Source organism: Neodiprion virginianus, chromosome 1, assembly GCF_021901495.1.
Source record: "Neodiprion virginianus isolate iyNeoVirg1 chromosome 1, iyNeoVirg1.1, whole genome shotgun sequence".
Lineage (NCBI taxonomy): Eukaryota > Metazoa > Arthropoda > Insecta > Hymenoptera > Diprionidae > Neodiprion > Neodiprion virginianus.
Genome location: NC_060877.1, coordinates 11,738,648 through 11,764,825, shown reverse-complemented (window position 1 = coordinate 11,764,825; position 26,178 = coordinate 11,738,648). Strand labels below are relative to the sequence as shown.

The following is a 26,178-nucleotide window of genomic DNA, read 5'->3' as shown; positions in this document are numbered from 1 at the left end:
ACAAAAAGTTTGATTTCTCTGGTTAGAAGGGAATCAAAAATAATTGTATCTCGCACATTATACCAATTACCATGGCAATATTTACACATCGTAATTACTTTTTCTATGTGCAAAAGTTCAGTCAAACCGCAAATCATGGAACAAGTACTTCTTAATCACACCAGTAATGAATTAAATGAAAATTTTGCTGTCACGAATGCATAGTTGATACGATTCGTTTATTACACCTAATTTGTACATTGTACACGCTCTGTGTTTGACACATCTTTTAAAATTACATCTTAATTTGCTTCTTTATTTACTAGATTGACATTGTACAGGCACACAGAGCTGCGGATACGATAAGTAGTAAAAACATTATACTAGCAAAATACAGTGGTAAAAAACTTGAGTCTCAACGACCTGCAAGGAAATTATAAATTTGCATATATCAGTCATTATCGAAGATCTAACGAGTTCCTTTGTTGAATTGTTCAAAAAATGCTGCTGTGGGTTTGTTCTTGTAAACAACGCGGTTCAGGTAGTCTTGATGGGATTTCTGAGCTTCGGCAAGCTGGAGATTTTCTTCCGCCACTTGCTTGCTGATTTGTCTATAAATGACAATGCAAAATGCAATTTAATCGTAGGAAAAATGCGAACGCCATCTTTTTTAATGAAAAAACTGTACAGCGTACACAATTTCAATCAATCGTACCTTATTTTGTTTGTAAATGGATTATCTACAAATCAACTGAATAGTTTTTACCCAGCTTTTCAATTCATAGAAAACCAATTTATGTCAAATTATCACATATAATAAACAATTGTTCCTTATTTCAACATATATTTATGCTATGTAAAAATAATAGAATTGAGTTATAAACTAAATGAACTATTGTTTATTGAAATTGTAAATACCACACGAATTCGAGATTAACCAGAGGTGCTCGGTTGTCTTTATACAACATATTTATAAATATCATAAGAGTAAGGCTCGTCACCTCTTCTTGCGTTCCAGTTCTCGCTCAAATGCTACTGCAGCGTGAGCATTCCCCGACATTTGTTTGTCCCATTCTTGGTCCCTGCATTTCTCCGCGTGTCTCATTTTCTGCGACATGTTCAAATCTCGAATTTAGTTTCTGTACACTTTTTTGAAAAAATATGATCATTTCAAAGTTTATCTTTGAATATTGGATCCAGTGCAATTCAATATAGAAATGGTAAACTCCTCCTTTTCAGACAACATCAGAATTTCGTTTGGTCTGGTTTTGTTTTGGAAAAAGTTTATTACGTTGTTGTAATGTTTTTGTTTCTATTATTGTTGTTATTGAATATCATGCAGCTGCAATCAGACCGTGAAACTAATGCGAGTATATATATATATATATATATATTTTTTCGATTTCGATATGGAGTTTGAAAAATGTTGGGTATAATTGAAAAAATGAGCAATTATTTTGCGGTATCATATGAAAAAGTGGAATCGGAAGATTTTGGTGAGATTTTGCCGTCTCTTTTCCGCGTTGCAGCTAATACTCGAGTCTGAAAATCTTGTCAGTTTAACACGACTTGGGCATATAATTGTCCATGAAAATGCAAGTTCGTCCGGTTTGATACCCGAGCGACTGCGCAGATCTGCATCAGCGGCTCTGCGAGTTGCTCGGGTTCTCCTCTCCATCATGCGTAGGTGTAATGCGAGGCAAAATCGTACATCACACCATGGACGGTGTAAAGTCCGCTCGTATTCGCGGGCTAAGGACACAAGAGCCGCAAGGAACGGCCGTGACAAAAGACGTAATATCATCACTTTGTGTCAACTCTGCGTATGGAAGCCTTGCTCGTCAGGTGAAATAAACCATTGCGCAGTGCGATTGTGGCTGTACAAATATGGCGAAAGTCACTTACCGTAATCTCTTCCATCTGAATTGCTTGAACGTCCCTGAATGCCTTGAGTTCAGCAGCTGACATGCCCTTGTACCGACTAGCCAGCGGCTTGTCCGGCCCTCTGTTGCTCGCCGCTTGTTCCGGTGCCTCGGTCAGGAAATCTCCGGTTACATGGTTGTAGATTTCTGCCATCTTATCTTCCTCATCTTGGACCGCGGCGCGTCTTCTGCGGTACTCCTGCTCCTCCGCCTGCAGGACAGCCAATTAAATCAATCCCGCAACTTCGCGACGTCGCTTTTTCTACTCTCACTCTTACAGCCAATTAAGTTATTACGCGCATTTATTTTACTCGCACAGACGCTGAATTGAGTTATTTATTCAGCGAACTATTACAGCGATCTACTCAACTGCAGTTTGGCATTGAAATTTTGCAAAAGTAGACCGCAGGACCGTAAGTTTTATTTAACCCTGGAAAATCTGTGTCAATGACGAGGAAATAAATGTGATATATTAATTGTATGGTATATGGACACGAGGAAATAAATTTTTGATACACTGCGGAAGGTGAAGTTAATCTCTTAATACGATTCTTTTGTGCAAAACTGTTATATTTGTCGTGCAGAAAGTCTTTTTTATCTTTTTTACTTCTGTGATGTATTAAAAGACAATTTATTGTTCAAATTGTAACTGAACGGACATGAATTATACATCCCAACCTAACTCCCGTCAGATCATTTGTTTTCGAAGAGTTGAAATTTTCATTCCTTCCCGATGTTCGATAAAGTCAAACAAAGTGCGGATAAACACCCATCCGATAAAAGGGTTTGTGTCTGAGCTGTGAAGCGGCTAAAATGTCGGTAACCTGTCGGTATGGGAATCTGTCCGTAGAACTTTCCGTATTATACCACTGTTTGAGTTATTTCTCTGCTTCTTTTAAATCCCGTTCCTCGCATTAAGTCGTAGTTAATATATTCCATATGAATTAATTTTAATAATTTACGTGACGGTCAATTAACTGTAAGAAATTCAAACACTTGATTTTTGATAGCCCCCAATTTTTCTTTTGCAGCTTTTTTGAGTTATTACTCTTGTACGCGTTATTCCGTTGCATGATAGTGAAATTGAAAGAATTCATCGGCAGCTTACGAGAGCTTTATTGAATTTTGCTGTTGTTTCGTTCAATTTTCGGCGACATTCATGCTCCATTCCCTCGAGTATAACAGCGCGTTTGTCTCTGGCTACCACAGCGTTTTGATAAGCTTCATCCGCATCTTTCAGCTCCTTTTCCGCCTTGCGTCGCTCCTGGGTTTGCTGCTCAAGCCACGACTGCATCTGTTCCTTCAGAGCTCTTGCTCGTGCTTGGGCATTCTCATCCTCACCCTCAAATCTGTTGAAGGATGGAAAAGCGTGAATTCGGAAGGCAAAGGAAATCAGGAAGCGGTTGAAATGCGAAAAATACATTATGGAGAATCTTGGACGGCTTGACGAACCAAGAAGATAACGATTGACGAATATTATTACTTTTGAGCTGAAGCAAGACCGAGACGAGGATCTTCGTCTCTGACCCGTGCTGGCATTGTCTTTTTTAAAATGTCGGGATCGTACAGATCGAAGTCTCTGCGATCCTCAGGGCGTTGGTAAACAGTGCGGAAAGTGTTGATCTCTTTATTTATTTTTCGCTTTTCCTGAAAAAAAGCAGAAAATGTTGAAGAGCTAGCTCTTGGCTGTTAACAATAGGCACCAATTTTCAAAACTCTTTGTATTAATCATGCTGTAATTCCAGTAAGTCAAGCTATGGAAAACATATTTTTGACATGAAGTGAAATTTGACTGTTTTTTCAAAACTTCTGGAAATGCACCATTAAAAACAAGCCGTAAAAATAGTTTTTTCGCTATACTTTTCATCACCATGATAAGGAAAGACTCTGGCGATCTGTACCACAAATTTCCGTGATGATGTCGAAAACGGCCGAGTGATAAATCTGAAATTGATAGGGCTTGGCAGCCAAATGAAAGAGTTTTGAAAGCAAAATGAGCAAAAAAACATAAGTTTCTGAAAAATAAGAAAATTTACAGAAATTCAGAAGAAGTAATAAAGAAGGAAAATTACAGATTTATCGGTTCAACATTGAGAATCGATTCATTTTCGATAGAAGCGGAGGTAAAAATCAAACGGGATACGGCAATTTTTAATGTCCATCATTTGATCGTAAAATCTTGGAAGATTCAAATTTTTTCATCTCGTCGTTTCCCGCATTATTGCGAGAGTTTGCCGGACATACCGAAAAACCGACATTTTTCTAAAAACCTGTTTTTCGGATTCTAGAGATTTGGAAACGTGAAGATTCGTTGTGTGTTGGAAAAAGTCATTTTCTACCAAAACCAACACTCTTCTTACATCACCAAAGGTGATAAAAAGTAACCAAAATCAAATTTTTGCAGGGAAAACTGTTTGAAACATTCTTTAGAAATATTTCTTATATCGCGTGTCTAATGGCGCAAAGTCGTAAGCGTCATCTTACGACCTTTTGCTGTTGAAAAAGGCAAAAGGGCGTATATTTTTTGTTTTTCGATTGTATCTAAGCTTAAAACATGAAAATATGGTCAGAAACGTTAAAATTGAATAACAGTTTAATTAATAGCAAAACATCATATTTACTGATAGATAAGACCTTCTGGTCATGATGAAAATTGAAAAAATGATGTACTGTGGTAATTGATTAAGGGCGTAACCGCCACAAATTATTATTGGTATTCCTATCGCTACGATAATTGACGATTTGGATAGCCGACGTTCAGAAAATCGACATCCTTACTGTATACATATAGCTTTGTTAGTCTTCATTTTTTATGCACTGCGGTAGTTTTTAAAGCAAAAAAAAAATGAAGAAATTGCAATTACGACCTTTTGGTTTTATCTTTGCAAAAAAGAAAAAAAAGTTAGTTACGATCTTCTGTTTTCATTTTTTTTTATGTATTATTACTTATTGCTGAAAAAAGATTGTACATGCCTACCATATGGCCTTCTGCCTTTATATTTTCGAGCGCTTGATTTTAATTGAATTATACGTTTTGATCATTTTCAGAGAATATGGTGAAAAAAAAACAAAAAACAATACGATACTTTTGCGACTATAATCTTATTTCTGGTGGTTACGACCTTAGCCATTAGGCACGCGATATTTTTTAATCAGACTCCTATTATAACCGCTGAAGTAAACGTCTAATCACGAAATCAATCTCTGTATTTGGCTACTACTTCTAATACTCGAGAAAATGATAGAAAATTCATTAGGCCAATCGTTAAATCATCAGTTTATACACTTGTACAAATGTTACACTTTTTATCATTTTCAGCTTGCAAGCTTTAATATCTATCGTTTTGAAGTTTCGTAATGAATATCACGCGTGGGGGTAATTTTCTTTGAAAGTTTATCTGCAATAAATGGCAAGAAAAAATTACAAAACTTTCAATGAGAACGGAATCCATATTTTATATCCCGTAACTTTTCTATCCGATGATACCTGGTAGTGGCTACAAATGGTGCCAGTATCAGGTTCGATACCCTCTTAATACAAGGCTGCGTAGATCCGTCGGGCTACTTCCTTTCAAGTTTACCTGTCACGAGGAAACCTTATCGAGCAGCCTAAAAATACCCTAAATATAAGCTGAAAGTAGCTACAACGCACGCAATTCAGGTAATTATTTTACCGAATATACCTTGCACCTCGTGCCTTCGAAGCTTGTTTGAAATTCGATAGTTCTCTTCATTTTTTGAAAGTGATAATTTCTCCGATTTAAGAAAACACCTCAAGCTTTAATTGATGAAAATTTGCCGGAAGAAAGCTTGCATCCTAAAAACTGCAATTTTTTATCAAAAGAAAATATTTCTGCAAATAGATTTCAGTTACAGTTATCTCAACATTGACTTTTATGGTAAAAAATGTCTTCATAAGTACTCGATGTTTGTATGAGTGTAAATATCATAAACTACGATTAAAAAATTAACGAAAATGAATTCCAAACAATCAAAATCTTGGTCTGATGTCGATACAGCATGAAAAATGGAATTTATTAAAAAAATAATCGCGAGGTTACTGAAATTTATCAGTTAGAATACGCAATTTTTCAGTAATTTTTTTCCTAAGGCGACTCTTTACAGTTTCGATTCATTCTGGAGTTTGGCAACCGTTCCAATTTGCTGATCTGTTAACTCAACATTTACTAGTCTCATTTCCAAAATCACATTCAATTTCCTGTCCAAAAAAATTTTCACGGTTACATTTTACGTTCGTCCAAGTATTTTCGAATCAGAAAAACACGGAGAATTCAAGATAGGAACCGCATTATTTGACGCCTTTGAACCATTCGAATGACTAGAATTAATTCAAAGTCTCGAATATTTTATTCGATGTTCAAATCGATTCGACTACTATAACATTTACGTACTCTTATTGTAATTGGCCTATTTATAAAAGTGAACTCATGCTGATCTACTCTAATCCGAACGTCACGTAATCCTCGGTAGCATCCTCTAGTGACGGATATTTCAGCAAGATCGTTTCTTCGATTGTCGTTAGCCACCGCAGAAGAGACACGAATGCGATCATACGTCCGTTCAAGGAGTCATGCGGTGATCTCGGATGAGAAACTTCCGGTGGTGCGGCATTACTGGGCTCACATGTAATAATGGGTGCGTGTATACGCGTCTGCGTTGGGAAGAAATTATTGCATGGTGACAAGTTCATGTCGAAAGGCCGTCAAGCTTCTACAGAAAGCCCCGCGAGTGAGCTTAAAAGGGCGAAAGCAAGTTTGCGGAAAAAAAAGACTTGTGTAAATAATGGAAATAACTTTCTACTGGTTATTTTTACATTTAAACTATAGCCAAGTGCAGTGAATTGTGATCTGCGTTATTTCAGAGACATGACTATTTATTCAATTAGAAACTGGTAACGTGATCAGATCAACTATGGCTATACCGGGACAATCTCTTGAAACTTGAAAATCAACCGCGCATGCGCGAGTTTTATCGGCTGTTCGCGCAGGCTGGCCATGCCGAGTTTCAGCTGTCAAACTGTTTCTGGCGGCGATGTGGTTGATACGAATTTTCGAGGTTAGATTCTCAAATGATTGAGGTAGTGACTCGGAAAGGTTTGGGAAGCATTTGTTGTTGGGTGGAGAGAGTTGATTCTTCATAGAACGGTCGGCATTTAATGTTTATGCTCTTTGAAAATTCAAACTTACACATTTTGTGTAAGTTGGCCCGCCTGCATCGCAGACGAAAATGTCGCTGCGGGAAGATTTCGCCGACCAATGAGATTTAATTATTTGACACATGCGCGGTTGATTTTCAAGTTTCAAGAAATTGTCCCGGTATACGCTTGAAATTTCTACTATACGTAAATAGTCGGGCCAACTTAATGCTTAATAATTATCAGGTATCGTACCTCTTCCTCTCGTTTTTCCAACATCATCGCCAATCGGCTGCTACGCACTAGTTGCTCGTCCATCCGGTATTCTTTCTCCTTCTCGAGCTGAGCCAGCTGTTTTTTCTCCTCCACCTGTTTGTCCAGGAATTCCTTATCTATCTGCAACGCAAATAAGAATGAACTTTTTTAAACGACGCTCTGCATCCACACCATCAATTTCCAAATTTATGCAATGTGAAAGAAATATACGTGCAACAAACAATTCAACGCCGATGTTAATTTTACTGTTAAAAACACCTGTTTCGAGATTTGATGCTTCACCGATGACTTGTTTGGTATGGAAAAAAAAAGAGTGACTAACCGATGCTGTTGATTAATCTATTCATCGCACAGTCCTAGTCTATACGAGGTCGCGAATTTTAGTTAGTGTAATATAACTGACAGATTGAATAACAAAAACATGTCGGTTTAAACATTTGCCGAGGGAATTGTTTACAATTGTGCAAAAACCAAATTTATTCCTTAAAATGCGAAAGGACTTCCACCTTCTCGAAGCGAGAATCGAGTAGGTATATCAATTCGTACCAACATACTTGTTAACTCGGTTGATGTTACGCTTACGTATTTCCTGGCGCCGAACATGAAGCAGCTCAACAGTCGACTTCCTGTACTCTTGTACCCACGTATGTACACGCGTCCATACATTTATCGTCACGTCTATAGTTCCAACACTCACGTGTTATCAATCAAGAGCGCAGGAGTATTTTCAGTCGTGCTCAAGACAAGAAATATGCATCAGCCTTTGCAATACCAACTCGAGAGAGATTCTATCACGCAACGATTTCCCGTAACGCATCGGAGTTTAATTCACACGGTGATAGTTATGCAAGAGAAATGAGGAAAATAGTTTCAGAGGAAATATCGTAGAGGGAGGAAAAGAGTGAAGTGTGTGTTGCAATTGAAATGTTTTTTTTTTTTTTTTTTTTTACACAATTCTGCAGAATGAGAAGAGGTCAGACCTTTGTGAATATTTGTCAACCCGTCACGCAACCTTTCACATTTCTGGCGTTACCTCAAAAATCATAGACTCACTTCCTGGTCGTAGAATATACATATCTATGTGATCACTGCCCTGAACTTTGTAACTTAACGATTTGAAATTTGTTTGAGAAGGTTGTTTGTGTCTGAGTTTAACGTCATTTTATCTTTTATTATTTAATTCTTTATACAAATCGCAGGTTTCGTAGTGCTCAGGTAAAGTAATTTTAGGGGAACTTAAGCAAAGGTAAGGGGTGTTTCATCGAACAAAAATTGACACTATGGTTACGTGTTTCGTGATTACTTACATTTTATAGAGTGATTTCGAGAAATGACTTGACAGATAAATTTTAGTTTGATTATACGTGATTTCTTAAGATTACGAAGAGATTCCTGTAATCCTAAATTATTTCTCGTGACTACCAATCATTGCCTTGATGATTACTAATACAGAATTTTATTTTAATATTTACCAATTTCAGTTTGGTTTTGGAGATTACGAAATGGCTTCGAATGATATCGGCACTCCAACCACTTCGCTGAAACACCCATCGGACAAAGCTTTGTAAAAATGGGGAAGTATTAGGATTTCAATATTTTCCCACTGTTCTGACCAAATAGAGCAAAATTAGATAAACACTAGGATGTCCGTTATTTTGCTCGTTGTGGAATTTCGTCGATCGCACCCCAAAAACATGTTCATATTGCAGAGAAAAAAAAATCCCATGCAAATACAAAAATTTTCGGGTAATATTAGGGGGGATTAAAAGAAATTTCTAATGTAAAATATATTGAAGTATTACATTTTACTTGATTCTTTTTGTTTTCATCAACTAAAACTTCCAGCTTGACATAGATACAAAAAAAAAGAAAAAAAGAAATACACCGAATCTCAAAACTTTATTATATTTTATAAAATCATAATTTTTACGGAATCATTTTGTTGCACGTTTAGTTGCAAATATAAACATTGTTCTCAACGATCAAATTGATTTTTTCAGTCCATTTTAGTTTATAAAAGAAAAAACCAACAAACTGATTCAAATAGGGGAGTTTTGACGAAAAACTGACTGCTTTAGGGTACATTTAGGGGAAACCTTCAGTATCAGAGTGGTTATAAGGGAAGGAAAAAAAGATGGTATGTACTTTTAGGGAAATATGGGACCCACTGTGTAGCCTGAAATCGTCTGCCACAGATTTTTTCTCGAGCTTGACGATTGGTGAAAAAAAATCCTGCAATACATACGTACAATAATGTTTATTTATGGATTCCGAGTGGCTGGCTATCAAAAGTGAGATAAGCTTTTTTTTCTATAGAAATTTTATGTGTCTACGATCAACGCATCGCTTGTTTCTCCCGTCACTTGCGCCGCTGGTCGTTGAAACATAAAATTTGCTTGGAAAGGAAACTAGTTCCAGTTTTGATTTGAAAAAAAATAGTGAGCCCTTGGAAACCCATTAATGAACATTACTGTACAATCGTTATAGTTCAACAATAAATTTACTAAGCAAAATATAAAAAAAAAAAAAAAAAATACATAATCCTTACGCAAAATGTAACACAAAAGATCCACGAATCGCGTTTTTGTTTCAGGGTATTTTCCTCCTGTCTTCGAGTAAGTCCCATAAACTTTTAAGGCGCTCGTTCCATTGCAGGCCAAGGCAAACTCAGCAGTGTATCAGTGTATTTTCGATGATGACAGTAAGTTTTTTTCACCTCGGTAAATCGGCGGATCGCGGGGAATCCCGCGTTGCTCCTACGCCGCTATTCCTCGAGTTTGTAGGCACATGCACCATCAGCTATACCGCATCAACACCTGAGTAACGAGTTACGCTCACGCGACGTGGGCGCGTTCGTATCGACGCGTTTTATGCAGCCAGGTTTCAAGCCTCGGACGCCAAGGGCTGCGTGTGCGATTACCTTTTTCGAGGTTCAGGAAAACCTGCCTATACATACATACCTGACGTAGAGGCACGGCTTAAAATAGAATTCCGACCTCAGCGTGGGCTCGCGGTGCACATCTAATTTTATCCGTGAACACTAGAGTGTGTCAAAAAAATTTACTCATTTTTTTCAATATTCAAGACAAAAAAATTGTTCCAAATTACGACAGGAAAAAAATTGCTGTCAAAGTTTGTGCTCTTAATATTAATATTGAGAGATGCGTCGACGCGATTTTCCTATTTCCCATTTAAATATCATGGGACATTTTTTTTTTTTTTTTACAAACTTTGGAATTTTATAACTCGCCAACGCCATAGTGTACTGATAAAACTAGAAACTATTTTTTTAGGGTATTAAACGCTGTGTAAGAAAAGGTCTCTTGTCATTGTATGATTAATCTACTCATTCAAAAATTATTTAAGGCCTTTCATCGACCTTTGAGAGATTGAAAGATTTTTATTCCTTAGAACACATCTCTTATTTTAATTTTTAGCTCATACCCCACACGATTCGTGTTCGCAAAATCGTTCTAAAAGTAATAATGGGACTCGGTTAAGCAATAAATGTTTTCGTTTTTCAATAAGGAAACGATGGGTGAAGAGCAAATTTAGTTTCATTAAATTTTAGTTGGTGAAAAATTCAATTCACTACTAAAAAGAACTAATAAACCGCAAAAACGTAATTTTTCGCACAAAATCGTACATGTTCTTTTTGTAATGGACCGATTTCCAAATTTCGAACCTGATTTCGAAGAGAATACATCAGACCTGTAGGAAAAAAATTTTTATTTCTATGCCCCATTGAAAAAGTGTATTTCTTTCGGTATATGAAAATAGGAAACATACGGAATAGGGAAATACGAAAAAAGTCAATAAATATGTAACAAAAAAAGTTTTTGTAAGGGGTTTTAGAATATTTACAAGTTCTTTTATTTAAAAAATAGTATACGATTGGTAATAATAAATTGACTACAGTGGCGTAAAAACAACAATATACCGTTCGATGTTCCTCGAAGACAGCCAAAGTATCTTTAAGCCATTTTCTGCGTAAAAATATCACATACAATTTTTACAAAGCGTCCGATTCCACAATGAAAATTGCTTCAGTATATGAAGTATGTTAAAATTAAAATACGTAATAAAAAATCAAAATATTATAATTTAAGTAAGAAAAGTAAAATTCACCTACTGCCACGAAACATAAACGGCCATATAATGAAATAGAAGTAAAACTGAATCATGGTCACGGTTCCTCGGTAATAATCGCAATTGATTTAGGAGCGAGGGTTAAAAGTCGGCCGGAGTCGTTTACAACCCCGTACAAGTGTTCAAGGGTTATACGTTGAAAGAAACTTTTAATTCCGGTTACCGCTCAGTCTTTAACTATTTTCATTTTTCACCACAACCGAAAAATATAGTTTTAGGTACAAAATGAAAATTAGTTTTGTAGCTGTTACCAGAAAGTCTAGTATCCGTTACTATTCTTTCTTATTACGATCACTAGATTTTCGTGTAACTGTTGCGAAAATTTAATGCTTGTGCAACAATAAATTAATGTTAAAGCCTTATTTAACATTGTTATTATATAATTTAAAAAAAATATCGACAATAGAGCAAAATGGTTGCATGTACCTCGTTTTTCGTAATCACAACGATATTCAAACAGTTCTTTTAACGATACCCATTTTACTGAATTTTTCTAGTTACCGTAACAAATGAAATTTTTCTCAGCGTAAAAGACCGGAAACTCTTAAGCTTTTCATTAGCGAAACTTGTTAATCACCTAAAATACACTTGAATTACGTACGATATAAGATTAAAAATGAATCTCAATCTTGCAGAGCAGTTTTATTGTAAGATGGCCAATATTTTTACAAATCACGAAAGTAAGATCGAAGTTATTCTTAAAATGGACCGTACAATGAACGGTAGACGCAAAAATCCAACGCAACCGTAAAAATCTACGATACATCACCAATCGGTAATACGTTTAAATTTGTTCAAGCATTAACAAAGTTTTACACGAATTGTAAAAAACGTGAAACACTGGTCCTGAAAATGAGACGTCGGCGGATAATCACGAATGAAAAATTGTAAAAATCACGTGTCTAGTTCTTCAGTGAGAACGAAACAGGGTCCGACGATCTGAACTCACCCCAATGCGCCGGGATCGAGGGTTGAATATGCGGGATTTCCTCGCCTCCTCGATCTGCCGCTTGTGCTCGACTTTTGCAGCAGCCCTGAGATCCTGCGGCGTTGCAAGCTGGAACTTGAGCATGTTGCGGGCAAAGTTGAAGCGATTTAAGGATTTTTGTGATTGATAGAAAGCCGCGAAACGGGAGGAAAAATTAAACCGCGACACGCTGTCAGGGAAGTCTCGGAGTCTTTGGTCATTTTCCTTTGTCCAAATGCCCGCAAATATAACCGGGTTGTCATGGAAAGTTTGACTCGGCACCCCCGGATCTGGTTGGCAGGGCAACCCTCCTATTTACCGCCAACCGGTCAATGGTCACAGTTTGGTGAGTAACTTTTTTAATAATTAGTTTCGGGTAATTCTCTGTAGACTTGATAAGCCGAATGGTGCGATCAACAGTTTGGATGTTTTTTTTAGCCGTTCACTTTTGAATTAAGATATTGACACTTGATGCCTTTATTTGAGCGAAGAAACAGTTTTTGGACAATTTTGAGATGTATTGGACATGTTTCGGATACCGAATTTAAAAAAAAAAAAAATTTGCGTTTTTTCGCAAAGCGAGAATAAATCAACAAAATAAATACCGGCAATCGATTTGTCGGGAAATTTACCTCTGTTTCACGTACTTGACAATTATTTAATACGCAGTATAACTCGAGAAAATCGTAAAAAACGAAAATCAAAATTGTACACTATGATGTACAAAAAATCGAACGGTTTAATTCGATAGATTCAATTATTTATTTATAATACAGGTGCATCGTTATTTTTTTCCTATTTTATTTCGAATATGAGCTTCTTTCGTCTGCAATGAAATTATAAAAATTTTGCTTATTATGATCTTCTATGAATCTTTTTTGCAAATACATCGAAGATGCTCAATGGCTAGAAAGCTGAAAATACTTTTTGCTTAAAACCACATTGAAAAATCTGAATATTCTAAGTTTTGAATATTGAAGATTAAGAAAATGAAAGAATCGCATAATAGCGAAATTCAAACTAGTTGTGTTATCGATATCTCGCTATAAATGCACATTTCAACCTAATATTATCAAAAATACGCTCATATCAATTCTTTCAATAAATAATGCTCAGAATAAAGAATGTTATACAAAACATATTTTTAGGTAAACAGTTTTCAGTGAATTTGTACTTTTTTCATTTTGATATTCCAAAATTATCCCATCTGAAATTCCGTTCGATCGCCATAATTGGAAAGATTTTCCTAAAACGCAACCGCATTTACAAATCAATTTCTTTACCATTTTTCTATGCAAAATTAATATACATATTGGATATTACGCCATAGTTATAATTGTATATTCGAAGGTTTATAAAAAACTAGAATATTTTCAAACAGTCTATCATTCAAAACGAAAGAATTTGCCCAATTGTTTTGGTTTGTAAGCCTTAAAAAAACTGACCAAAGTTTACCGTAACTAGTACGTAAGTAACAATACCAGTATCTGACAAAATGTGAAAAAAAGTATCCAAAAGATCGATGAAAAAAATTGTCTCGACATTAATTTTTTTGGCATTAGAACTCATTTTTACTATTGATAATAATTTTTTTACACCGTGGCAAATGCATAGAGCAATTTCTGAGCTAGACCGCATTGAATTTTGAATGAATTTCTTTGTTCTTTGTCACTATTCGCCACTGCGTAGTGGCAACTGCCATTGACAAAAATAGTAAAATAGCTAGGAGGCTGCGTGGTTATTAGGTCAGCTGAAATGTGTACGTCACACGGACGTATCACGCATATCTGTGCAACACAAACGAATATATATATATGTAGTATACAGGTTCACCCTTTTATCGTCGTCGTCTAGTTCATAGCTCGTTTATCCAAAATGTTCGATTTTCTAAACAAAATTAAACATGACTCCAATTTCAAGTCATTGATGTTCGAAAAATACAAGAGTTTCATAATTTCAGAAATAATTGGCCAAAGCCAATTTCTCGTATTGGAGAACTGACGATTTAATCATTCGCTTAAAACAAAAAATTCAAACCCAAACGTCTTTTTATATTATGCTTACCGTACCGTAACAATTTTCATTTCAACATCTGTGCCAAATTATTAGTACCAAATTTGAAACATTTTTACAGGTTGTCGGAGAGTTTTTAAAAGTTACAGACGGCATACAAATTGCAATAAATTTAGAGATTCTCAATTAATTTTAGAGAAATTTCCGATGAACATAGAATAATATCAAATTGTTTCAATTTTGTGCTTAAACAATTTAGGATGTATCTATGAAAGTTTAGAAATTCTAAAGAATGCGGATAAATCGAATAATTCAAACGTTTAAATAATCGATATTGGCTTTCGGTCAATAAATATTTTGTTGAAAATATGTAAATTTGAACAACCATAACATTTAGGTAAACATAACATCTACACACTACAGTCTCCTTACATCGTGCATACAGAGATGAAATTCTCACTCAATAAATATTTTGACCTGCACTTTCTAAAAATATTACCAACAGTTACAGATTAGCGGTTCTATACATATACTCTTTGTATCCTGACTACTTACAAATAAATTGTGCCGTACGTTGATGATTTTATATTCAAATTAACAAAATGAACAAACTTTCTGGATAAAAAAAAAAGCATAGCAAATAAAGAAGTTGAATAGTTACGAAAATGTCATTGGACAAGCTACACCGATTACTTTAAAAAATGCTAATTTAATCGCATTATATTTTTCTAAGTCGAAACATGATCGATGATTAATCAGTGGAGTGGCACACCCGCCTGGCTCACGAATAAGGCCTCCGTTTATATCGCCGTATGAGTCTAGTTCTTTGTCCTGCGAACGGATAACGTATGCGCCATATGGAGCTCTCTTCGTAAACTGGGCCACGTTTCCCGTCAATATCTTGGATATTTTGTACGATTTGCAAGATTATAGTTTTCGTGGGCTGAAATAACACTCGATGATTTTTTCCAGATCTTCATTTCAAGCGTAGTTGAAATTATTTTTTCTTATAAATCAGCATGTTGTGCAAAAAGAGTTGCACGCGAAAAAAAGATTCATTGAATCAGTGAGAGAGGATCGATATAAAAACAAGACATGAGCTGGACGACAAAGACAAAGACGCAGGTGATTTGTTTCATCGCGTTTGAAATTAAATTGAATCAGATTTAAAAAATAGATCAGATGTAGTAGAAACGATATAGATTTGATGAAGGGATTGTTTTGCAATAAAAGGGTACAGAATGAAAGTTCGAATATTTTTGGAGTAAAGAAAGGATGAAATATGTACATAGGACGATTCCAAGAATGATTTTATTAGTAGTGTAAAAATGACCAAAAATAATCCATTAAATTTAAGTCGGTCAATTAATCGAGTTTGAAGAATAATCGATTTGGTATGATTAGTGAAAGATAAACGTATGTTTTTACCTGAAATTGAAGAGTATTTTTAATGAAACCATAAATTATCAAAAAACTTTAACGCCATTAAGACTACGTACTAACATTTACGGAACTTTGTTTTGAAATGCATCGTTGCAAACAAAAATATGAAATAATCGATCTATCGTTACGGATTTAATCGAGTCGATTATTTTTAGCTTAGTAGCCATCACTAATTAGTAGACTAAGTTCTGCTGTGCTTTTCTGCTCATAATTTCTTTTTTCTTCCACTCTGAAACCATGGAAAGTGTCACTCCGTAAATTCTTCGATGTGTTTCAGACGTATTCCGTAATAATTCAGTTTCATCTGAGGAAATCGGGAAGTCTGGTTCACCAGACGTCGGGAAACGCAATAAACGAGTGTGTTTCCACAAGTTTTTCTCATGATTTATTCTTTTGAGTTAATATCGGAGAAAAATTGTGAAAGAAATTCAAAATGCGCATATAATCAAAGCTACGGTCGATAGCCGATTATTCATTAATATTTCGTCGATAATGCGATGATCTAACGATATCGGACAACGAGAGCTGGTCGCGGAGAGATATTCGCTCCATTCCCACAAGGTAGAAAATGGTCGCTGAGCGCGTGCGCTAAACCGTGACGTCATAGATGCTCGGAGTCTGGCGGGAGGGACATTTACGAGCAGACTGCCAGTCTCGGTAAGACGCTCGTAGTGGCTGCACGGACTTATCACGTTTGTTTTCTCGATAAAACGAGAAACACCCACACCCACATACACACACATACACATAGAAACACACGCACGCACGCAACTCGATCACGCGTCGGCAGTTTAAAAGCATAAAGAAAGAAAGGAAAATACAAAGTGAAAGAAAGAGTGAGGAGGGATCAAACAAGAAGGAGGAGATGAAGATTTAAAAAACAAAAGACGAATAAGGCAAGAAAATTATTATAATTCTTTACTGTTTCTGGATTATCCGCCATATTGTTTAAAATTGATGATCGATGGTGAATTCGAATTGAAGATGATATTGGATATTTGAAAATCAAAAAAAGTCAAGACAAATTTGTTGAAAACGACTTTTGGTGCTTCGACTTTAAAGCTGCGTTTGTAACGTTGATCGTAATTCAAATTGCACATTGGAAACAGCTCGGGATTGTCCGTTTAAGGTGGAAAAAGTGCGCTCACGGTTTTCGTTTAATACCACGGGTGTTTGAATAAAAGGAAAAACCTTTTAACGATGCAGATCAGTTGCGGCAGATTGGGAAACTCGTCTCGCTGATTGGGATGCCATAATATTGTACTGGTGCCAGGTCAAATTATTCTACCACTAATAACTCGAAGTTGACTTCGCGATTCGTTTTTGTGAGAATTCGTGTTTTAAACAATTATAGTGCTCGTTGGATTGAAGAATACACAGTGAAACAAAGTGAAAATATATTGTGGATAAAAAATGTTGATGATTGAATAAGAGAAGAAAAAGTATCGAGTACAATAATAGCGCGGAGCATAAATGAAATTGGTTTATTGAATCGATACTTAAGGTACCCACCTACATTATATGTGAAATCTGCAATAAGAATACCAAGTGATAATAATATTCAATAAATTCAAGTGTCTTACAAAATATACATCTATTAATTAATATTTATTGTCACGCAGTACATTATCGAAACGGAAAGCGGTAAAAAAATATATCTCGCGTCGTTTGTTTGATTGTAAAAGCTGGCAGCTTTTGCGAGATATTTGAAATATTTTGCCGGTACTTCACGTCGTTCACGTTTATGATTTTGCGACTATTATATATGCAGAGATCACATCCTCGGGATTGTTCGTCTATATTCTTATATTTATCTTGCAAAACCCCGTCCAAAATCGTTGAGGATTAAGTGAGTCGTCCTCGTCACCTCGACGGGTAGAAATCGTAAAGACAACTGCTCGCTAGTTTAGTCGGTAAAACAGCGTGGTTCAGTCGGTAAAAAAGTTTTGTGAAAATCCAAAAACTCGAGGATAAAAACGTCGTATAATTAATCGATTTAAGATATTACACAGTGATATTTGAATTGGTGAAATTGGTTGAATTCGCGACAGTTGTAATCCCGCATACTATGAGAGGATGAGCTGTTCCGTGAAGATATCCAGTTCGAAAAACTGGGGTGGTTCGCAGCGCAGGATCAACTCCCTGTCGGAGGAATCTCTGCCCCTGCAGAGTGCCTTGCCTAGGACTCCGCCTCGCCCCGTAAAATCTATCGCCGTTAAGAAGGGCGAAGACACCACCAAACTGTTGAAGTACATCGACGACAATGTCATCGGCAAAAGCAGCACGTTCTTCGGACCCTTCGGACGCAGAAAAGGTCAGTGGGAGCGAATCGAATACACCTTGCCAAAAAACGGGAATTTAAATTAAAAGAGATAGAACTTCATCGAAGAACACGAGGATGAAGTCAGTAACGTTATTTCAACAATGGATGCTTAGGAGAAATCGTTACCTCGCACTTTTCAGGATCGTCTGAAATTTTATGAACCATGATAAGCGAGATATACTTACATTTTTAAAAGCCAACTCCTTTGAAAGTCATTCAGAAATATCCACGGTAGTGATTTTATGCCTGGTATGTTTCGTTACGTTGACGTTACTAGCTTCAGACTCGTCGAAAAACCGTATCAATAATCAACGAATGCACTGCTCTGATATTTAGTCGATAACTTTTCTGGGTTCCGGTTACTCTTTAAAAATTTATCGTAGAATCTCAGTTCCAGCAGCGACTTGGGTTTTCGGTCAAATTCGATGTGCCTGAACTTCAGGTGCGTGGAAAAACGTCAGGATAATAATTTGCTTTTACATCCGTCGAATGTTTTTGTCCGTGACTTCTCGTCGTCGATCATTTTATGATGACGTAGAATACAGAGTAAGGTCTACGTGTAGATTTTGTGTTATAGTATAGAATAGCGAAAATATGGACAAACTTTCAATAATTGACGATTCAGAGTGCATGAAGTGTCATATCGAAAATCGGTTAATTGGTGCTCAGTGTCCCATTAGATGTTCATCCTTATTGTCCCAAGTTCCAGTTAACGTCTTTACTGTCGGCGGGGTTGGATTATACTCCTGGAAATGCATATCGAAATTATCTCTTTTCTTCTTATTATCCGCTCTCTTCGCTCCGATACTTACCGACCTTCAGATAGTGCAATCTCGTCAAATTTGACATCAGTCTGTACAACAATTAACGATTTCCAGCTAGCTCGAAAGTGATTTTTTCCGTGTTTCAGGAAGAGAGATTGATTATAGTTCTGCGAAATGAATCGGTCTTGGAACTTTTTTTTTCTCTTTCGTTGAAAAATATTATCAATGAAAGTAAGAACTGCTGGAATGATTTTCGTATAATTGTCAGCGAAGCAGTCCTTTTTTTGAGCAAAATTAAACATCTCGAAAAGTGCGTAAAAAAATTTCTCATCGAAAGATTCGGTACAAAGCTCGGTGTTATTGAATTTCGATCCTAATCGTGAAGAACCGATCGTTTCACGATGAAGGTCACGGCTGAATTCTTCAGAGAAGTGTCTGTACCAGGATTATAAAAATGTTGTGCTTTCAAAATCGTATAGCTACGTGAAATACAGACAGACACGCAAAGCTGGTATAATTTTATCACGCGAAAGAACGCGAAGTTGGCGATTGCAAAACTTGGTGAGAATCTCTTTCCATCATGCGATTCCTTTGAAGTAATTCTCGCATGTTTATCTTTGTTCTATTATTCTTCTTCTCGTTTTCAGTTTTTATTATTTCACTTCTGCGGTAGACGTAACTTTCACTGAACTTTGAGCATATCAAAGATAACACAAAGAGAATGGCCGCGTGATTCAATTCCACTTTCTTTGATATCACAAAATGTAATATCGAATCACCGGGAAATACCAGGTGTCGGATAGAGACGACTAATTATGGAAAGGGGGAACCGCAAGCTTGATGGAACTTAGAAATTAGATCTCTCGAAAATTGAGTTCCGCCAAACGAGGATAAACTTATTCAAGCTATTTCGCAATCTGCTACACTCGTCTTTCACACTCTACGGAAACCGTTACGATTAAAACGTACCTGCGGTTACATACTATTGGTATAAGAAAAGCGATTGCATGAGGAAATCGTTCGTCCTAAAATATTATTTTCATCTAACTTTGTCTTCCTTATCAGCATTGGCCACTGTTCTTCTCTTCCCTTGACCCATTCTTTCTTCACTTAATTCCCAATGGCTCCTAGACCAATCAGCACGCTTTATCCAAATGATACGATTCATTTCAATTGTTACGGTAAAGCGTAAATATTCTCTAAAAGGCAACCATAATGTTTGATTGGTTATTTTCAACCGTGTTACGCGATTACTTCTACTGCAATTTGATTTTTTTATTCGTAATACCGACCCAGCGAAGCATTAATTCTTGCCATGAGGATGAAGTTAGTAAAGTTACTGTAACGATACGTGTTTACCCGACTGAAAATGATATGGAATGTTATAACTGAAATCAACGTGTAATTTATTACAAGATTTATTGTATAAATTCGAGAAAAATATATAAAAAATCACGTAATGAATCAGAAAAATGCGAATCGTACAAGATAAAAAATCATATAGTTAACTATACACGATTTTTGATCTAACGTATTTGATGATTCTTGCTTTTATAATTTATTACGTAATTTTTTATAAATTTTTCTCATATTCACAAGATAAATCGTGTGATAAATTACACATCGATTTCTGTTATAACGTTATATGATTTAAGACAAGGTCATTTTCAGCAGGTTTGGGAAAATCGCTAAATCGCGCCTTCATGACTTTCCAAAATTTAGTACGCCATAAACAAAATATACACTGATTTTAACAAGCCAACTCCTCGAAAGTCATCCTAAAATTGCCGAATAATGATTTTTACTCCTGATGTATCGTTACGTCAACGTTACTAACTTCAGCCTCATTTCTTCTCATGATTTTTGCGTTCAACACAAAAAGTTGGACAGGGATGATCTAACAAACAAATGCCCGAATGTTTAATGTTTATACCAAATCCTACAGCTCAGTTTTACATCGTTTGATTCTTCACTATTCAGTCCCATACTAAATTTTCTTGTTGCGTTGTCTTAATATCCAACATTATAGAAAATCATGAACTTGAGAAGATTTGAACGTGTATGAGTATGGATAAAAGAATATATAGCCATAGCAAATTATGGGGGGGATGATTTGGATCTCGTAAACCACACAAGACTGCGATCTGAGAATAATATATATAATAATCTATAATAAGCTATAATAATCTGACGGTGTTGTTGTCATAATTAGGTGACATTTTTTTATATCAGCAGGCTAAATTTTTATACAGCATATATATATTGTGTATACAGAGACGACTGATATTTTTTATGAACAATACAGTGTGAGTGGATTTCTTCCATTTACAAATTCAGTAAAAAATGTTGCGAGAATTTAGCTTTCAACAGCTGATTGAACAAGGAAACCGGCAGATTTCTTAGAGTTTTTCCTTATGCCCTCGTGAGAGGATAATAAATAGTCAAGACGAATCCAAAAAATAATGCGAAAAAATACATGGAAAAAAAAGATGCAAATTCTTTCATACATTTTCCTGTTCCTGTTTGAATATTGCACGTGAGAATCGTCGTAAATTTGATTATCCAATTGCCAGATCACGGCGAGGCGGGATTAAAAATAAAGGAGCACCAAGCAACGGAGAATCCAACCTGCAAGAATAAAATTCGCGTTACATGCGGAGCTACAAATAATTTAGCGTGGGAAGGAGCGTGATTCAAAGTTCTTCTATTACAACATAAAATCTCGTCAAGGATGATTCTCTCTGGATGTTTTCCTCCTCCTCCTTCGAAATTCTCGCACACAGCGTGTCGTATTATACATATAGGTGTTGTACGTACAGTGAATTTACACGTGACGATTCCCTCGCGAACCGCAGTTCTATCATAGAAAAAACTTTAAGTTGAAAAAGAAACTTAATGACGTATGTAATATTATAATTCAAGATCAGGCTAAACTCAAAATAATATTACATCATTGTATGTGTACATAGATACAGGTGAAAAATAATCAAGTCTTATTTTAGGTTCAAATTAGAGTTACCACTTTTTCGAATATCCGGTTTATCCGAACAACCCGGATCCACTCGATCCAACGTTTCAAATTCGAGTATCCGGACTATACGGATAGCTCGAGTACTCGAGTCCCGACTATCCGTACTATCTCAACTATCAGAACTATTCGAATAGTTGGAGCACTTGAATTACTTGAATACTTAAACTATACGAATGGTACGAATAGTCCGGATTCGCATGCGGGGTTCGTGTTGAGATAGTTGGTACTACAAGTATCACAGCTACGTGTTAGTTATAACAACTATTATACGTATGCTCTTGAAAACGTTTATAAATACGGTACAGATTTTCTACGCAGAATTGGAGTAAGATAACAATTTTCGAACAGTAAAGCGGAATCGCCGTACGTTCCGTGTGAATTCGGCAGCTGATTCACGATCATATAAAAACTTTGTTGCAAAAATACACAACTGTTATTCAAATTTTTCAAACTTGTGGTGCGAACGTAATTTACTTGCAAATTTCGTACGAATTGTTCTGGATATACTAACCATCCGGATTTGAGGTTTCATAACCGTCTTTCTTTGGGACTAACGTTAAGATTTAAAGCTTTCTTCCATATCCCTCTGTATCCCGATTTGAAAACTAAAGAAGTGAAAAACAGTTATTATGAAGATTCTCCGCAATCATCGAGATCCGAAAATTTTATTTTTTTTTTCTTTGTTTTCAGTCACGCGTGATGCATATCCCGCAAAACCACTCTACGCTTAAACGTATATATAACTACGTATACGTGTATCACAGGTACGATGCACGTGGCTAATAACATTCGTCCACCCTATCAGCTGCTTTGTTTCGCCGCAGTAATAACAGTTGTTGCGTAATTAGCGCCGGTGAACAATAGGCGATGCATTATACACGCCTCTGTGCGAGAGTATTTAATTCCGGTGGTGTATGCATAGCCAAGCATGCACGAGTGTGCATACAGTTTGAAAACTTAGCTGTTACGCGCCGTACGAGAACTGCCAACATGGTTGCGGCTTCGTATAATATACCTAGACGCGTTGGCGACGATGGCTGACTGTCGGTTTGATAATGTGTTGTGCGAATTCCACGCGCGATTTGCTATCCGCGGAATATTCCACGAGGTATGTGTACGTGTGTTTCGTCGCTAGTCTACGCTCAAACTACGAATTTAAAACTTCTAGTCTACGTAACGTTGAAGCCGATATATCTCAGGCATGGCGGAACTCGAGCTAGATATTGTTCGTTGATAAATATTACACATGTGTGATATACACACATTCATGGTGAATGTCATTGGAAATTCACAAATAGTGGATATCGCGCGAACGTTATTATTATATCGATTATGTACTCGTAATTTAATTTAAACAATGACTCACAATCGCAGGCATACCAATGGTTGTGCACACCGGGCTTTGGTGATAAATTACAAATGCGAATATTCGATAACGCTCGTATCGCAATGACTGTCGTAATGAGACGGTCAAAAGTGAAAATAAGTTCAATTTTATCAGCGAAATATCATTCGATCTCACTTTTTGGTGTATTGACATTGTACATTTTTAGATTTTGTTTGACCTTGAATACATTTCAATCAAGAGATCACAGCTTTACGCGTTATCATTAATCGAGTGTTCGTTCCGATGCATTATGGGTAACGATATTATGTATTATTTTAAAACCGTCGTCCGAGCGCGAAAGTAATACTACCTGAAATTCTGAGCGAGTCGCATTGCCTGCATTCAATGAGAAAAGTGCCTCTCGCTGTGTTTTGTAATCAGTAATGATATACGTCTTGATATCCGTATGATTTATTTCAATAATCAGCTGATCACCCGTTCCGACGCCATATTGCTTTGCCTCGTTCAGATGTTGCTCAAACGTCTCGCTCACGTATCGGATATCGATGCTTTTTACCTCACCGTGAATAATAAGATGCGATGAGTAATTTTTGGTTTTCGAAACGTTTGCTCTGACTATGAGTATCATTTGTACTTTAAATGATATATGATATCGGGTTGAGATTAGATCGATATCTCTAGATACAAACATAAATGTAAAACATCTATGCCGAGTACATATCGAGACAATCTTTTGAAACTTGAAAATCAACTACGCATGCCTCAAATAATTCAATCTCATTGGTCGGCGAATTCTTCCCGCAGCGACATTTTTGTCTGCGATGCAGGCGGGCCAACGTACGCAAAATGTGTAAGTTTGAATTTTCAAAGAGCATAAGCATTAAATTCCGACCGTTCTTTGAAGAATCAACTCTCCGACTCAACAACAAATGCTTTTCAAACTTTTCCGAGTCACTAGCTCGATTATTTGAGATTCTAACCTCGAAAATTCGTATCAACTACATCGCCGGCAGAAACAGTTTGACAGCTGAAACTCGGGATGGCCAGCCTGCGCGAACAGCCGATAAAACTCGCGCATGCGCGGTTGATGTTCAAGTTTCAAGAGATTGTCCCGGTATACAGAACAGATATATCCGTGATAAGTCGAGGAAAATTAGTTTTCGTACACCGTAGCGTTGCAATTCCACGGTGATGCAACACCGTGAACTGCGGTATAGCGATGGGCGAGACGACGTTAATTGTTACGTTTTCATTACGCTGCAGGCTAACTGATATGGACATGCTGCCGCCGCACTCGTAGGAATGAGAAGAACAATTCATAACAGGGATAATTCAAACGTTTCAACTAAACGCGAGAACGCAAAACATGCATACTTATGTTCGTGCAAGGTTAAAGCCGACGGATGTGTTTCATCATTGCGTCATCATATACGCCCACGGGTAGGCCTAAAGTAAGTCGTGCAAGGAAATACGTCAGAGAGAAAAAATGAGGTGGCTAGTAAATAACCGAAACGTAATTATAGCTATAATTTTGTTTTCGCGTGTTAACTATGCCACCTGCACGCTATGGCGACTTTAGATCATTAAATTTCTTTCTCTCCCTTCGTCAATTGTTTGAAAATAAAATACTTATTTCAGAGGTTGTTTAAATCGGAGACTAAAGACAAGAAGAAGAATTTTTATAAATTAAACATCCAGTTTTTATTCTGATGATTTTCGGTTATTGACCTGTGTCATCACAGCTGTGCTCGTGCTTTCTCCACAGCACTGGGAGAAAATAAACCATCGATAAATGTTGTCGCTTGAGATTGTGTACAATTGTTATAAATATTAAGTGAACAAAGCTGGATGTTTTTTTTTTGTTGATAAAAACACTGCATCAAGTTGCTGTAGAACATTAACCGTAAATAAGATAAATACAAATCAACAGATATTACACGTATAATATGATACGTATACTAATTTTATAATTAAAATGCACGCCGTTGAGTGTCGTCACCAATCGTGAGGATGAAATTAATACCTAACGTTATTTTAAGGTGTTATGGGACGTATAATTTTTTTGGAATTTTCGACGATTTTGAATAATTCTATTTTTCAAAATTTTTTAACGCTCTATTCATGAAGCTATTCGTTCCATGCCTCTAAAATATTTTCGGTATAATGTATAACCATTTACCTATCCAAAATTCAGGACTTTTGATCCATTTTGAAAATTTTTTTAAATTCTCGAAAACGTATTTTTCGGAATCGCCGAAAATTCAAAAAAAATTTGTTAGGTATTCAGAAGAATTAATGAATTCATTTTAAGTGTATGAAATAAAAACAATTTCACTAGAGATTGGTTACACAAATTTTCGTTTAAACAATTTGCTAACAACTTTTTGGCATTAATATTATCGAAAACAAGTTATCTTATCAAGTTGGTTATGATTGATTTATTTCAGATCTTTATCTCTTCGCGAAGTGTCCAATATTTTCACCGAGACTCACTTTTGGCATATCACCATAACGATGCGTGTTTAGGAAAAATTGCTACTTCGCACCCTTAGCAATGTCCGAAATTTATCAAACCATGATGAAAAAAACATACCCTTATTTAGAAAAGGCAATTCCTTGAAAGTCGTTCTAAAATTGAGTAAATAATGATTTTCTCTCCCGATGTTTCGTTACGTTAACGTTACCAACTTCAGCCTCATCACCAATCGGCAATATATACATCACATATAGGCGAATCGTGGGCGAAAATATGCATTCGCAGCACGTAAATTCAAATGAATCAAATCTATTTGTTACATCTGCAACCCG

The 26,178-nt window shown here is 36.3% G+C and overlaps 2 protein-coding genes across 2 annotated transcripts in view; one reads left to right on the top strand and one right to left on the bottom strand.

Annotated features, from left to right (window-relative positions):
- Positions 1-233: 233 nt before the first annotated feature.
- Positions 234-12,553, bottom strand: LOC124301180 (RIB43A-like with coiled-coils protein 2). Its single transcript, XM_046755945.1, has 7 exons — positions 12,431-12,553; positions 7,312-7,452; positions 3,385-3,548; positions 3,010-3,250; positions 1,885-2,112; positions 981-1,087; positions 234-590 (listed from the first exon to the last, which is right to left on the bottom strand). Exons 1-7 carry the CDS (start codon positions 12,551-12,553, stop codon positions 449-451), a joined length of 1,146 nt encoding a protein of 381 aa, XP_046611901.1. The 3' UTR covers positions 234-448.
- A 3,992-nt stretch (positions 12,554-16,545) lies between these two features.
- LOC124301087 (uncharacterized) overlaps positions 16,546-26,178 on the top strand; it is a 107,760-nt gene continuing 98,127 nt past the window's right edge. Inside the window, exon 1 of the mRNA XM_046755778.1 lies at positions 16,546-18,218. Coding sequence (XP_046611734.1) covers positions 17,981-18,218 — 238 coding nt within the window. The 5' untranslated portion in view covers positions 16,546-17,980. The remainder of the gene's footprint in view (positions 18,219-26,178) is intronic.